General features: G+C 38.5%; 1 protein-coding gene and 1 pseudogene across 5 annotated transcripts in view; both read right to left on the bottom strand.

Annotated features, from left to right (window-relative positions):
• Positions 1-135: 135 nt before the first annotated feature.
• Positions 136-2,331, bottom strand: LOC132116187 (claudin-11-like; annotated as a pseudogene).
• An 898-nt stretch (positions 2,332-3,229) lies between these two features.
• Positions 3,230-14,773, bottom strand: part of si:ch211-230g15.5 (polyhomeotic-like protein 3) — a 28,790-nt gene continuing 17,246 nt past the window's right edge. For 2 of the 5 annotated variants that reach the window (XM_059524847.1, XM_059524848.1), the window contains 13 exons: positions 11,552-11,755; positions 11,187-11,276; positions 10,950-11,105; positions 9,846-9,956; positions 9,034-9,280; positions 8,045-8,859; positions 7,204-7,363; positions 6,776-7,026; positions 6,394-6,526; positions 6,052-6,166; positions 5,211-5,307; positions 4,867-5,137; positions 3,230-4,287 (listed from right to left, as the gene is read on the bottom strand). In XM_059524847.1, the coding sequence (XP_059380830.1) occupies positions 4,127-4,287; positions 4,867-5,137; positions 5,211-5,307; positions 6,052-6,166; positions 6,394-6,526; positions 6,776-7,026; positions 7,204-7,363; positions 8,045-8,859; positions 9,034-9,280; positions 9,846-9,956; positions 10,950-11,105; positions 11,187-11,276; positions 11,552-11,728 (2,784 nt within the window). In that variant the 5' untranslated portion in view covers positions 11,729-11,755 and the 3' untranslated portion in view covers positions 3,230-4,126. Of the gene's footprint in view, positions 4,288-4,866; positions 5,138-5,210; positions 5,308-6,051; positions 6,167-6,393; positions 6,527-6,775; positions 7,027-7,203; positions 7,364-8,044; positions 8,860-9,033; positions 9,281-9,845; positions 9,957-10,949; positions 11,106-11,186; positions 11,277-11,551; positions 11,756-14,352; positions 14,506-14,773 lie in introns of those variants that run through there. The other 3 variants (XM_059524845.1, XM_059524846.1, XM_059524849.1) reach the window with 3 other exon arrangements.

Below are 14,773 nucleotides of genomic sequence, written 5' to 3'. Positions count from 1 at the left end.
GTTTTAGAGAACAGTTTCCACTGAATTCTCTGTCCCTGCAAAATCTTCACTCTGTGTTTTGAGTAGTAGTAGCGGTTTTCAGGATTTTGATTTGGGCCGTCGCCCCTTGAGCAACAAATCATCACCGAACTGCCTAAAAAACTAAGGGCTGAACCAACCCAGCCAGCATACAGAGAGAATCCGAACGACATCAGGAAGCACTCCGATGGGGAACCACATGGACACCATCCCACACAGAGCTGAAAACAAGAGGCAGGCCACTATAATGTAGTACCAGAATCATGGAGAATAGCAAACTGACTTGACTGCAATGGAGAAACGATGCTTGACAGAAGTCACCTTCAAATCAAGAAGGATTCTTGATTTGAGAACAAACTAGCCAAATGTAAACCAGCCACCTGTACAAACGGGTCGACAGTTGACCATGACTGGCTCTTCCCACTCTAACAGGATGTAGGAAATCTCTGGATGTTTTACAGTTACTTCAGTCAAGGACATTTTCAGCCCTGATTGTTGAAAGCTTGATATGAACGACCAGAGAACAACATAAAGGATTTAGCTCAGAACTGCAACATTTTCAACAATTTAACACATTTTTATTTTAGGTTCATTAGTAATATATCAAGGGGTCCTTTGCAGGAAATGGTACCATGGCTGTTCTAGAAATGGTGCTCAGGTGCTAATGGTTAAATGGGTTTTGGTAAATACCAAGTTTACTATGATGGGGATGCCATATAGAACCTTTTTTGGTTCCCCAAAGAACCTTTAACTGAACAATTTTTCAAAGAACCATCTCTTCTTAGTAGGCAGAACATTCATTCTGATGTTCAGTCTGAAGCATGTTTAACCACAATAAAAACCTATATGCAGTGGAAATGTTCCATGGAGATTGAAGGTTCCTCTTGAAACCATAGAAGAGAATAAAGAACCTTTATTTATAATAGTGATAAGTGCTTCTTTAAACTATAAAATACACAAATTTAGAATCGAGTAAAACGTTACGTAAAGGACAGTACACTTAAAAATGTAAATGACACATTCACTGAACATAATTTCTGTTGGTGCTTACATGAGAGCTCATGAGTAAAGTAGTGATACAAGTTGTTCTTGTGAGGTAGATCTTTTCAATTAATTGATTGATCCAAAATCATAAATGACTGATCCAGCCCTCAGGTTTACACACTGACTATATAACGACTTTTTCCTCTATTCCTCAAAAAAAAAAAAAAGGTTATCCTATATTGACTTCAGAAGACTAATGCACAAAACAACTTTTTTGATAATTTTATATTGTTTAAACTTTCATTCATTTAAAAAAAGCGAATATCACATTATTGACTCAGATTTTGTAACAACATTTGAGTGAATAAATGACAGCGCTTTAATTTTGGGGTGAACTACCCCTTTAAGAAATGACCATTAAAATGTCTTTTTTTTTTTTTAGATTTGAATGACACCTCTTCCTGAGGCTGACGGTCTGACCCTAATAAGCATGAATAACACAGTAATAACTCACATATGAACAGTATAAGTAGTCCCCCCAGGACTGCGCGTCTGCTGTCTTCAGTCTCGTGGCTCAGTTTGACGCATGGCATCGCCAGCAGCACGAGCGCCAGAGCCGGCAGACCGAGCAGAGAGGAGGAGACCATCAGAGCGCGAGACGTCTGGATGTAAGCTTCAAACAAACACAACAACAAATGCATTCAGCATCCCTGACAACCTAGAATTTGCACACACAGAAAACTAAAATAAAAATGAAACACTTATATATTCACATTATAAAAAGGGCACGAATACACATTTTTTTAATAATTCCACTTTTCATCTCAGATAATATTTTAGAGTTAAATAAATAATAATAAAAAAACAACTAAACTAAATGGCGATTTGTGTAAAATCCATAAAGCGGGGAAAAAAGAATGCATGCAAATAAAATAATGATTTGTTGAACTCTTTCTCACCTGGTATCTCGAGGATCTGGTTGAGTGAGATGCAGTGATAGAGAGCAGTGGAGATGACGCACTCCGTCCACAAGCCCTTGGTCTCCAGTTCATCCATCTTCCTGCAGGTGTGCATGCCGTATTTACAGGTCACCACCCAATTGTTGAGGTCGCTATTATAATACCAGTCCAGCCAATGCAGCTCATTAAAAAACCACAAAGCAGACGACAGCTATGGGACATTCTGACTGAATATGTGTTCGCAGAGAAGATGTTATGGTATTCAAGTAAAAAAAAAAAAAACTAATAGAAAAACATTGAAAATATTTAAATATCTCTGATCCTAAATTATGGAGAAGATGAGCATACTAACAGTTTGATAATGGGCTCTGAAAACAGTCCAATTGATAAATGTACTTTTTTTATAGTGGACGTGGCCAACATAACTTTCAGCCAATCAGAAGAAAGTACAGCAACATACGTCATAATCACCGTCCCTCAAAGCTTGGAGAATAACATCTTTGATTTATTATAGTGATAATAAGTCTCTGCTTTCATTTTCTCTTTCAGGGTTTTATTTTTAGGCTTACTCACAAATTAAATAACCGGTAAAATATTTCACAAACTACAACAGAACTTTAAAACACTTTAAAAAGACGCTTTCTGAGGAAATATGGAATTACTGTTTTGGGTGAGAATGCCATCTAGTGGGTTAGATGATATTATGCTGTCCAAGACCAATTTGACATCAGACACATATCTGGAGGCTTTATGATGACTCATACCAATTTGAGAAAAATCACCCTTACTAAATGACAGAAAACAGATTTATATACTACTGTTCAAATGTTTGGGGTCAGTAAGATTTCTTTTGTTTAACAAGATTTTATTGCATTTATTTATTTTATGTATATTTTTTTTCCTGGATGACAAAGCATATTTTTCAGCAGCCATTACTTCAGTGTCACATGATCCTTCAGAAATCATTCTAATATGCTGATTTGCTGCACAAGAAACATTTATTATTAATGTTGAAAACAGTTGTAGTACTTAATGTTTTCCTGGAAGCCATGATATTTTTTTTCCACGATTCTTTGCTGAATAAATAGAACTTTTGAAATTCTTGCAGAACAAAATGATTAATTTCTGAACAAAAAAATATCAAAAGAAACAAATTACTGACCCAAACTTTTGAACTCATTGCCACCTGTTGAAGATACACCTGTACAAGGACAAAAACAAAAATCAAATCAACAAAGAAATGAGTACAATAAATGACCAATTCAAAGTTCCTTAACAAAATGTAGTTGGTTTAATTAAATAATCAAAAGTTGCACAAGAAATGTAATGTAACAATGAGAAACAACACTTGATGACACAATCTATTACATAACTTGCCTCAGCAAAATGCCTACAGTAGTTTCATAAGGTCTCATAAAAAAGGCACCTTTTCACTGCCTTGATTTAAAACGATTGCCTTCCGGTACCTTCTTCTTGTCTTATTCTTTGACAGCCTGTCTGATTTACACAGTACCACTGCGGAGATTTCACAAAATGTCATTTATGTCAGTATCTCAAACGTTGTTTAAAAATGTTTATAAACTTGGAATGATTCGCATTTGTACTTTCTAGAGCCTTAGAAGACAAATATATTAAATATTACAAATCCTTCACAAAACATTTTTTTTTAAATTTATACACACAGAACACTGCATTGTTATACATGTATACATATGGAATACGATAGGAAAATATATACAATGGGACATGCACACAATAACAGCACTTCTGTTCTAGTCAAACCTTTCCGCGCTGACACAGGAAGTGATCTCCTTTGCTCTCAGCCAAAAATATAAAATCATTGACCCTGATCATGATTACCTATACAAAAAAGGAGATTCCAACTGTTCCCTCCTACTGCGATTACATATACATCCTGTAAAACGCTCACAGACTGAGACCATTATATTGCTACCATGCTTTCAGACAGAGGCTAAGTTTACAAGAACTGTAAGGTTTTGCTAGTTTAGTTCAAGCAAATACATGTAAGCTTTCTCATAACAATGAAATTAATCGCATAAATCTCTGAAGATTAAAGTGCACAAAATGGCTCTATTCTATTGGCAAGTGCTCTTATGGTCCACAAGGATATACCTAGCATCTTTTGTGTCTTGGTTTCATTCTCTTTATCTTCCACCTTCTTTCAGGGAGTTGATGCGGGCGCATATTTTGAGAGCGGGGCCGAGTTTGACATTCATGGCGCTCATCAAATGGTCTTCGGTCAGAAGAAGCAACGCCTGCCCATCGATCTCTTGGGCTCTGAAGGATTCTGCGATGTCTTGACACCCTTAAATTATAGAGGTGGGTTAAAATAGTACTGCTTTGTCAAGATAAATTTTATGTTTGCTTGAGAAAAGCCTGGCTAACAGACAGACTGGCTAATAGACAGATGGACAGACGGATAGATAGACGGACAGATGGATAGATAGACAGACAGACGGATAGATAGATGGATAGACGGATAGATAGACGGACAGACGGATAGATAGACAGACAGATAGACAGACGGACAGACAGATAGATAGGCGGACAGACAGACAGATAGATAGACGGACAGATGGATAGATAGATAGACAGACAGACAGACAGACATAGATAGATAGATAGATAGATAGATAGATAGATAGATAGATAGATAGATAGATAGATAGATAGATAGATAGATAGATAGATAGATAGATAGACAGATAGACAGACAGACAGACAGATTGATGGATAGACAAATGGCAGATATATGGACAGACAGACAGACAGACAGACAAACAGACAGACAGACAGACAGATAGATAGATAGACAGATAGATAGACAGAGAGAGATAGAGAGATAGATAGACAGACAGAATGATAGACAGAGGTTTTTTAGTACCTGGTAAATTGGATATAAAACTTGACACTTGATCCACCGACCACTGAGCTGGTTTTGGATAAGGGGAGATATCGGTGGGAGACACAGGATCTATGGGTGAGGTGGGAGCACTTCTCGTCTCCTGCACCGTTTGCCTGACTCTAATCTCTCGCTCTCGTTCCTGTTCCGTGTGTCTGCGGAGCCTGGTCTTCATTGGAGCAGCCGTCCCATCTTCACCCTCGTGTGGCGGCTGCTGAAGGATTCTCCACTGCTCCGTGGTCCCATGTTTGGCCTTGACGGTAACAGAGTTTAGTTTAGCACACAGATCTCAAAGAAGTACACTGCTCTACAGAACTTGGACAAACCTGGTGAAAATTTTCCTCAGCACCATTGAGCTCAGATCGGTGACCCCCCTCACTGACACAGCGTCTGAGAGCACGGAAACGTTTGGTGTAACTGAACCTGCAAGAAGATTGAGAATGTAAACAAATTGTTTTTATAGTCAGCCCAACATACTGACCAAAATCAGCCTTGCAGCTTGTAATGTGTGTCAAGGGTTGATGTTTATCACAAACCATGACCACATCCTGTCACAGCATGTATGTGTAAGTGTGTGAGTCTTTTTAGGACAATGCTAGCTACTGGCTTTGAGCGTGTGACTCACTATTCAACCATACTTAAATACAGTGCTCCTAAAAAACACTTCTTAAACTTAAAAATGTATCAAAGTCATTAGAAACAGTAGAAAAAAAATATCAATCTAAGTGACATCTGCAAACAAATGATTCAGCTTTTGTCTTAGCTAACTTCACTTAGCCATTTTGCAATGACCAAGTTGTAATTTTTAGTTCCTCAATTTGACATATAGGTGTTCTAGTACAGTAACCACAGTTATAGTTCACCACATTAACTATGAACAAAACAAATCTTTATTTTCGTAAACATTTTCTCTTCAAAAATACATGTTCTGCTTTTATCCTTGAAGAGAACTCTAGATACATGCAGGAAATCATGCTCAGATCCTTCCAGTTGTGGTTTCTGCCCCCACTGAGCAAAAGAGACGTTTGCAAAGGTGTTGATGGAGCAGTTGTTTGTGCCAGAACAGAAGTCAGACACCCATTCATTATTGTGTCAGTTACACTAATAGGTCAGCTTGTTTATTTTATTCCATCAATGTGTTACTTCTGTCATGTGAGGGAGGAGTACCTCTTGGCACAGGATTTAGAGCAGAATCGCTTGGAGCGTGGGAATGTTTGGGCGGTGCCTTTCCTCTTGCAAAACTGGCACTGCAGAACAAGCTTGTGGGACTGTCCGACACCATCTACAGAAGATAGATAGATAGATAGATAGATAGATAGATAGATAGATAGATAGATAGATAGATAGATAGATAGATAGATAGATAGATAGATAGATAGATAGATAGATAGAATTGATTTATTGATTTATTTTGGTGGCAATAAATTGTTTAAAGATTACATGTTATTTTTGTACCATACAATAAACTACAAATACAAACTTAGAAAAGGAGGCAGATGTTTTACTTACTGTTTGTAACCTCATCATCTGAGTCTGTGGAGTCCTCTGGAGGTTCTGAACTGGAAGGGATGAGTTCGGCATCCCTCACACCATTCACCCCAGACTCACGGACAGGACCCACCATCAGAGACGACCTGCTCACCTGTGGGGTTATTGTGAAATATTATTGCAAAATATAACAAACAATTTCTATTTGAATATATTTTAAAATGTAATGTATCGCTTTGATGGAAAAGCTACATTTTCAGTGTCATTGCTACAGTCTTCAGTGTCACATAATCGTTCAGAAAACATTATATATACATGCAAACACACACACACACACACACACACACACACACACATATATATATATATATATATATTGCTGCTATCAGTGTGGTTGATTTACCGGGAATGGCTCTAGTCCTTCCTGTATGATAAATCCTTCCACCAGGTGTGTTAGAACCAAAGGTTTGGCCGCTCCTGATGGTTGCTGAGCCTCTGTGGCCTTCATCTGACTGACGCTGGGAGCCTGAACTGGTGGCCTCTCTAACACAGGGTGAAACTTTGGAGGAAAGCAGCTGTCCACAGGGGACATATCTACTGGCTGAGTGATGGAGGACTGGATGGGTGACATGTCAGAGGACAGGCTGGAAATTGCTAGAAAGATGAAGAGAGCTGAGATATTACCAACAAGGTATATAAATCCTGCTTCAGATTTCAGGAGACTTTATAGTGTTCTCAATTATACTGAGGTATTATCCTAAAACATTCAGATAAATTGTGTATATTTGATGAGAAATACTTGACTTTTCATTGCAGACTATGACTTTATACCTGAGTGATTGTCTGACTGGGTGGACATTTCCTCACACTGGTCATCTTTCTCAGCTGGCCATGGTGCGACTGAGGTCGAGAGGGTCTCATTCTTCTGTGACGTCTTGATTTGACTGTCAGTCCTCGAATCCTCTGTGCAGTCTGTCTTCTTGTCCAAGACCTGAAATGGAGAGACTGTTCACGTCAACATATACTCACTAAAGCATTACTGTAAAACAATATTACGATAGTATCATTGAGATACTATTATAGTCATATTAACATTTAGAAAGTTTTATTTGTATATTTTAATTAGTTGCTTTTTTTTGTCAATATAGTTTTTATTTATTAGTTTTAATATTTTAAGTATATCAAGCTTAACTAAATGAAAATGCAACTAGCTGAAATAATTTCTATTTATTTTCAGTTGACATTTATTTTATAATATAATGATGAAAATATAATTAACTTTTTTGGGGTTTTAGTTTGAATTAACTATAATATCCCTGCAGGAAAGTTATTTTAAGAAGTAATGATAGACTGATAAATTGTCCATGAATATTAATCATATGATATTTGATATTTCGCCATTATGAGACTATGAGCATTGGATTATAACTGCCTGATTGGCCAGTTATCAAGCGCTTCCAAAATCCAATTTTGAACAGATTTTATGTTTATTTCACTTCAGCAATTTATCTATGTAACATTTGTCATCATTAAATTGTCTTTTTAAGACTAAATTGGCCACACTTCTCTCTAAATATCATAGTATTGACCACTGAAAAATTCCTGTTGATTGCCCAGAAAAAGTAAAGTTCTTTCAAATATATCCTAAGAAGTTTACACTGTATTTAATAACCTTCTCTGTAGTTTCGCTTGATGGCTGATCTACGGTGACAGGTTGGGTGATTTTCTCTTGGGGTGCTGGACATTTCAGATCTTGAGGAGTTTTTTCTGGTACATCTCCCTCCTTCTGTTCTTCCTTTCTATCCTTCGGCTCTTTCGACGTCTCGGATGTCTGTGTTGGACTCTGTGAGGTCAAAAGAGACTGCAGCGGTGCGAGAATGCTGCTGGTGGACACCAGGGGCAGCACTGGAGACGGAGGGGATGCCCTTTGAGGAGACGCCAGCGGTGGGGTGGTGATGAGAGGTGTGGCCGCAGTGGTTTGTCTGGAGGGCGACAGCTGCACCAGCTGTGGGCATGGGTTTGGAGTCCGTAACGGCTGGGCGGGGCACTCTGGCTTAGCGAGCACAGGCGAGATGAGCGGCTTCGATTGGATGAGATCGTGGGGAGGGGACACAGTAGCTGTCTTTGATTGGCCGTTGGTGCACTGGGCAGATGCAGAAGACAACGCGATCCTCAGCAGCTGTTTTGTAGCCAGTAAGGACCCACCGGGTGAGGAAGACCTCAAGGGCAGAGTAGGGGGTGTGCGGTGAGACCTCGCGGGGGAAGGAACGGTGATGGGCGACGACACGGTTTGGGATGACTGTGTAGACGGGCAGCGCTTTAACTCTGGAAGAGGCTTCTTTGGTGTGGCAGGGGGAGAGTTTGGGGGCGTATGCCTCTGATTAAAGGGGTGCTGGGGGATGTTGATCTGGCTGTGGGGTCTCTTGAGACCACTGGTATTCAGCTTCTGCTTCGCTAAGGCATGGGCCTGTGCAGGTGCATACAGCGCTGGAGAAAAATGAAAGAGTAACAAACAAGAATCAGCTGGATAATCTCACATTGTGAGAAATATGTTGGAAATTTTGGTCACTTTATGTGGTACTTTGCCCCAAAACTTCATTATTTTTTTTATACTTGATGACATAGTAAACCACCATTCAAGATATGTATATGTTCACTTACATGGAGGTGGAACCGTAAGATGGCGAACTGGTGCTTTCGTTTGAGCTGTTTGAGATGCTGGGCTTTCTGTCTTAGTAGCTCCATCCTTTCCTGGAGCATTCACTGGCTGGCTGGGTCTCAGATGGAAACTTGGTAACCTCGGGCATGAAAGAGGAGGGGGTTGGCTTGATGGTGTGGGCTTTAGTGGTAAGTTTGGAGGGATGGTAAGGGTGCCAGGTGGAGGTGGACGGAGAGTCAGACTCTGGAGCTGAAGAATTGAGACAGAATGAAAAATATTGATGCCATAAAACCTGGTTTTGGAAGAACACCACATGTAACAGAAACCAGATGAACACAGATTTAAAACTTCAGCAAAAATATGCTTTTTGTCTTTTACAGTTAAAATAAAGGGATTGTCATAATTTGCTCACTCTCAAGTCATTACAAACTTGTATAACTTTCTCCAGTGTAGGAAGATGTTTAGCAGAATATCTGAGCTGCTCTTTCCATATTTTTAAAACAGACAAAAAAAGCACAAAAAATACAATAGAAAGTTCATATGACTTGTCAGCAATGTTCTTGCAAAGTTTTCAGAAGATTTGAGAGCAGAGGATGATTTCCGGCAAATAATAATAACAAACAATTTTTTGGAGCCCAATTAATTTAATTGTATGGAGAATCTGCTCAACTTTTCATTTTTTGTTATACGGAGGAAAGTAAGTTCAGGGGGCGGGTGGGTAAATGATGACAAAATATCATTTTTGAGTGAACTGTCCCTTTAAATTCAGAAGAACGGATGTCTTTATCACATGATCAGACATAATCAAGCTCACCTGTGTGGAGGGAAACCGAGGTGAGGAAGAGGAAAGGGTGGAGGAAGAGGAGGAGTAGGAGGAAGAGGAGAGGGCAGGTACATCAGGCCGCACAGCAGACGTTAGAATCAACTGCCAGATGGCAAGCGCAGAAAAAAAGAGAGAAATGCAAGACAGAAAGAAAAAGAGAGAAGGTAAAAAAGATAAAAGAAAAAGTCCCAGAGGTGCAGAATAGAAGGCTGTCATTTCCTGCCTGTTGTGCTTTTGCTGTGTAGGTGTGATGGTGAACTTCACAGCACAGTGAAGAGCTTTTGATGTGGTCGAGTAAAATCTGTCCTCATCAGAGACATGGAAACATGCACCCTGTGCAGACCTCTAGACACTAACCCTCTGCTCGTTTAAGCCAATAGGCCTTCTGGTCACACTAGACCATGTGCTGAGAAGAAATACAACCTGTAGACATCATTATGTGTGCACAGCACACACACCACCGGTCAAAAGCTCGAAACTGTGTGTTTTTTTTTGTTACGCTCACCAAGGCTGCATTTTTTTTTATTTAAAATACAGTAAAAACAGTCATATTCTGAAATATTATTAACTGTTTCAATAGATTTTAAAATGTAATTTACTCCTGTGATGGAAAAGCTCTATTTTCAGCATCATTACTCCACTTCTCTATGTCACATATGATCCTTCAGAAAAATCATTCCAATCTGCTTATTTGCTGCTCAAGAAACATTCCTTTTTATTATCAGAAATGTTTTCTTTTAAATTGCAGTAACCTTTTCTATTTTTTCTGTATTTTTATCAAATAAAATACAGTCTTAGTAAGCATGTGAGATTTCTGTCAGAAAACGGTACGACACTTGATGCTGATAAAAGTTTTAAATATAACATTATCAAGGACTGTGAGTAAACAGTGCAGTGGGTCACAGGACACCCTTCATATCTGTGTTCACTAAGAGTTGAGAAACCAGCAAAGTTTCCATTTGAGTGTGAAAGGGGGCAAGGCTTCTGTTGCATTGTGGGTGAAACTGTTAAAAGTGCATGTGAGGAACTGAAATTGCAATGATGAAGAGTTTAAAAATGCTGCAGAACAGGACATGATGACACAGGTTATCTCACCATCTGGGCCCTCAGAAGCATCTGAGCCTGACTTGTACTCGGGCTCTTCCCCAGAAGCAGCGCTTGAGGGGAGATTTTGCGGGAGGCCGTAGCAGTGCTTGGATTCTGACTTCCTCTTACAAGAGGTGTTGATCCAGGAGTGTTGGGCAGAGAAACCTGAGAGAAATTAAACAATAAATGTCATGATAGCACCAATAAAACCAATATTTTTTCTTCTATGTTGTTGCACACACACACCGTTTTAGGGCTCTGCTGCGACGATGAAGCTTGGCTGACTCTCTCACTTGGTGAAAAAGAAGGGGCCAGTCGGTCCCCAGACAAATTGACCTGGAGAAGGAGATGGTGAATTAGTGGTTAATTTTATTCTAAAAGATAATAGTAACAATAATATGCAATCAAAATGTTGTATTAAAATTACAGTTATCGGTTTTTTTAAAATGAATGAATACCGTACATTCCACAGAGAAATGTAATGATACTAAATGTATTTAATTAATCTTACACAGTTACTGTACGTGTTGACAGCACAAATACTTTGAATGTTAATGAAAAGGGCCAACACTTTCAAAGGGCAGAAATGATACACAAAACTGAACACATACCTGCACCACTTTTCTGTTGGTGGGGGTGGGTTGATTGTGAAAGGTGGTTACAGATGTGAGCGCAGGAGGAGTTTTTGGGGTGCCATTGGCCTGATGGGAAGGGTTCACCGCTGTGGTGGTCGTGGTGTTAACTGTGCTCTTTGCAGGTTCTGCTTTAGTTTGGGGCTCCTTGTCCATTGTTCCACAAATTCTGGACACAAGAAACTGAAATACAGTAAATATGTAAGTGTACTAAAACTCTACTTCAAGTCAAAATATCGACCTTGAAGTTGAAATTCCACTTCCCAGTGCAACTGAATATAGTAAACTATAGATATCCTAAAGAACTATATATATGTCAACCCCAGGCAGGCCATTTGTCTAGGGACTCGAGCAGAACAGCAAATTTCCAACAGTTTTCTTGTATTTGCTTACAGGGCCTGTCTTCTAATAAATGAAATTAAATGAAGAATGTGACTGTTGTGGAAACTGACAACATTGCAGAAAGGTCTTCTGAATTCCATTAATCAGTGACAGGAGAGATCAATTATAATTATGTTTTAATAAGTGCATTTGCATGCAGAGTATTCATAACAAATAAAAATATATTCGCATACATAACTTTTATCACTATAGGCCTACATTCAAATATGGTGAATGTGATTTCACCAAGTGCAACATGCTCCTGGATCAACATTCCAATCAACCAATCAGAGTCAAGGGATACGTTAACAGGAAATGTCAATTTTAGCCTTACAACCAAAGTTTGGTGCTTCTATACCCTTGTTATTTAACCATATTTCCCTCTGATTTTAGGGATAAATTATGGGTAGGGTTAGGTTTAGGGGTAGGGATAGGTCTACATTTTTTGATCCAGGACAAACAAAAGAAGTTGATCCAGGAAAATCACAGAACGTAAAAATATACCTACACTATATAAAGAAAGTGACCTTTCTTTACTAGATGACTTTTAAGCATGATATGAAAAAATTAATAAATTACCACACTACATCAATTTTTAAAGCAGCAAATACATTTTAATTTTATGGGATTTGTTTTAGGTGCAGTAACTAATAAGTTGATTCTGTTCTAGACTAACTTTAAAACAGGAGTTGCACATGAGTGAAAATCTTACACTTTTCAGTTCTAGCTGAATTGCTATTAGGAACTAAAGTTCAGATTCAACACAATCAGCAGAACATAGGAATATCAACTGTGTTTAATTATATTTTTTAGTAGAATTTAAATAGATTATATTCTATATGAATATATATATTCTATATATCTATATGTGCTATTATGCTATATATTATATATATGTACAGTATGTAGAGTAGAAATGCCACATATGATTTCAACAAACAATGACTGAATTGTGCATTTAAAATTTTGGTTATGTGCAGGAACAAATAACAAAACCTAAAATAAAATGCCTTAAAAAGTGTTACAGTAAAAATCATCAATTGGTTAAAGCAATTGTAAGTTACCTTGCCATATACGGAGAAAATTATATATTTTAAAAGACAATACATGAAAATGTACATTATAACATATAGGAATTGTTTATAATTTTCATAAAAAAATTATATTAAAGAAGTATAACGTACAGTAAAATACTGTTAAAATGTTTTTTCCATGTGTAAAAAGTGGAAAATTCCTTATAATTAAGGGAAAAGCAGCATTTCAAAGCAAAAAATCATTTGTGGCATTCGTTTTGCATTTTATTCATAAATAATAATAGTATAACTGGTGTTTCGTGCTTGTGTGAGTAACTGGGCTACTAGCGACCACAGATGCCTGATAGCTCAAATATCTCAAATATGATGGATATTAACAGAACATCAATAATATTTACAGTTAGGAACTGTAAAATATACAATCACCCAACACCTCCCGTAATCCCTGTAATATCATCAATTCATTTTACGGTAAAGTTAAGCCAGTTGTTTATTTTACCGTAAATTTGACCACAAATGTATTAGTGTATTATTATTTTAACTCGCACCAGGCCGCAGCTGAAAAAAAAGAAAAAAAGCATTTCTGCTTAAGACAATCTGGCTACAATAATAGCCTAATATAATATTGCACCATGCACGCACAGCGAAGACGAATAATGCGCTGCCCTTTGTTTCATACAAACCATAGAAATAAAAATCCCGAGTGTAAATGAAGCATTCGTGCAGTTATTGAACATGAAGGTTTTAACCCTCTCTCCGTGCAATAACTGAGAAACCCGAACGACATTAATGGACACATACCAGGAAGCGCCGCGCGCACAGGTGCCAGAATGCCACGCGTGTCAATGTTTATGCGCGAGCCGCAGTCATTTGTGAATAAAAAACCCACGATGATTCCCCAAAACATCCGCGTATTTGTATTAACATTTCGATGGCCTATGGCGGAGCGGCAGAAATCCCAATAAAAAAAATGCACAGGTCCTAAAAAAAGCCCACTTAATGCGACTGTGCCTTGTGGAGTCGGTGCATCTACGTTATGCTCATTCCGCGGGTCATTATTTTGGTCATATATTGAAAATGGGCGTGTGTTCGTGCAGTGACAGCTAGAGCCCTCTGTTTGTTCCCGAAGACCTACACTTCCCTAAATTATGGCACGGCGTGATGCATATAAAAGCATCGAGCACACGAAATGCACACGGTGTAACTTGCTGCGCATCGAAATATACAAAATGAAAGTCAAAAGGGAAAATGATGATGCTCTGTGCGCGAGCGTGCGCTCCTCCCTTTGCAACCGAGCCGGTCGCGGACCTTGCTTAAACATCCTTCTTTTTACGACTGATTAATGAGCGTTCAAGATAATCCTACCTGTCCGAAGTCAACGGGGTAGTTCTCCCATCACACACTGACCGTTACAGCGACTGCTACAATCCCGTCATGTCCTAATGCGTCAAAGGTAAAAGTAGAGAGCGATAGAAATTCATCAGGGCGGTGAATGTTACAGCACCGCTTACAGTGTAGGAGGACCGTACACGCTTCTGTCATTGAAAAATACGAGCAAATGTATTTGCAGCAGGCAAAACATGCTTATATCTGTGCACTTATAACCCAAAACTGATTCCATATCTATATTATAAATAGCTGCTTTGGCCAATAATTATTGATTAGCCTAGGCTATCTTCTATTTTCCTCCTTCAGAATGGTTATACATTTCCATATTTTGCCCCTGTAAAATAGTCTGCTTAATAAAAGCTAACTTTAGTTTAGAAATATAATAGCGCAACACCTG

The sequence above is a fragment of the Carassius carassius genome, chromosome 35 (genome assembly GCF_963082965.1).
Source record: "Carassius carassius chromosome 35, fCarCar2.1, whole genome shotgun sequence".
In the NCBI taxonomy this organism is placed as follows: Eukaryota; Metazoa; Chordata; class Actinopteri; order Cypriniformes; family Cyprinidae; genus Carassius; species Carassius carassius.
The sequence above is the reverse complement of the archived record's forward strand: the minus strand, read 5'-3'. Positions and strand labels throughout refer to the sequence as shown.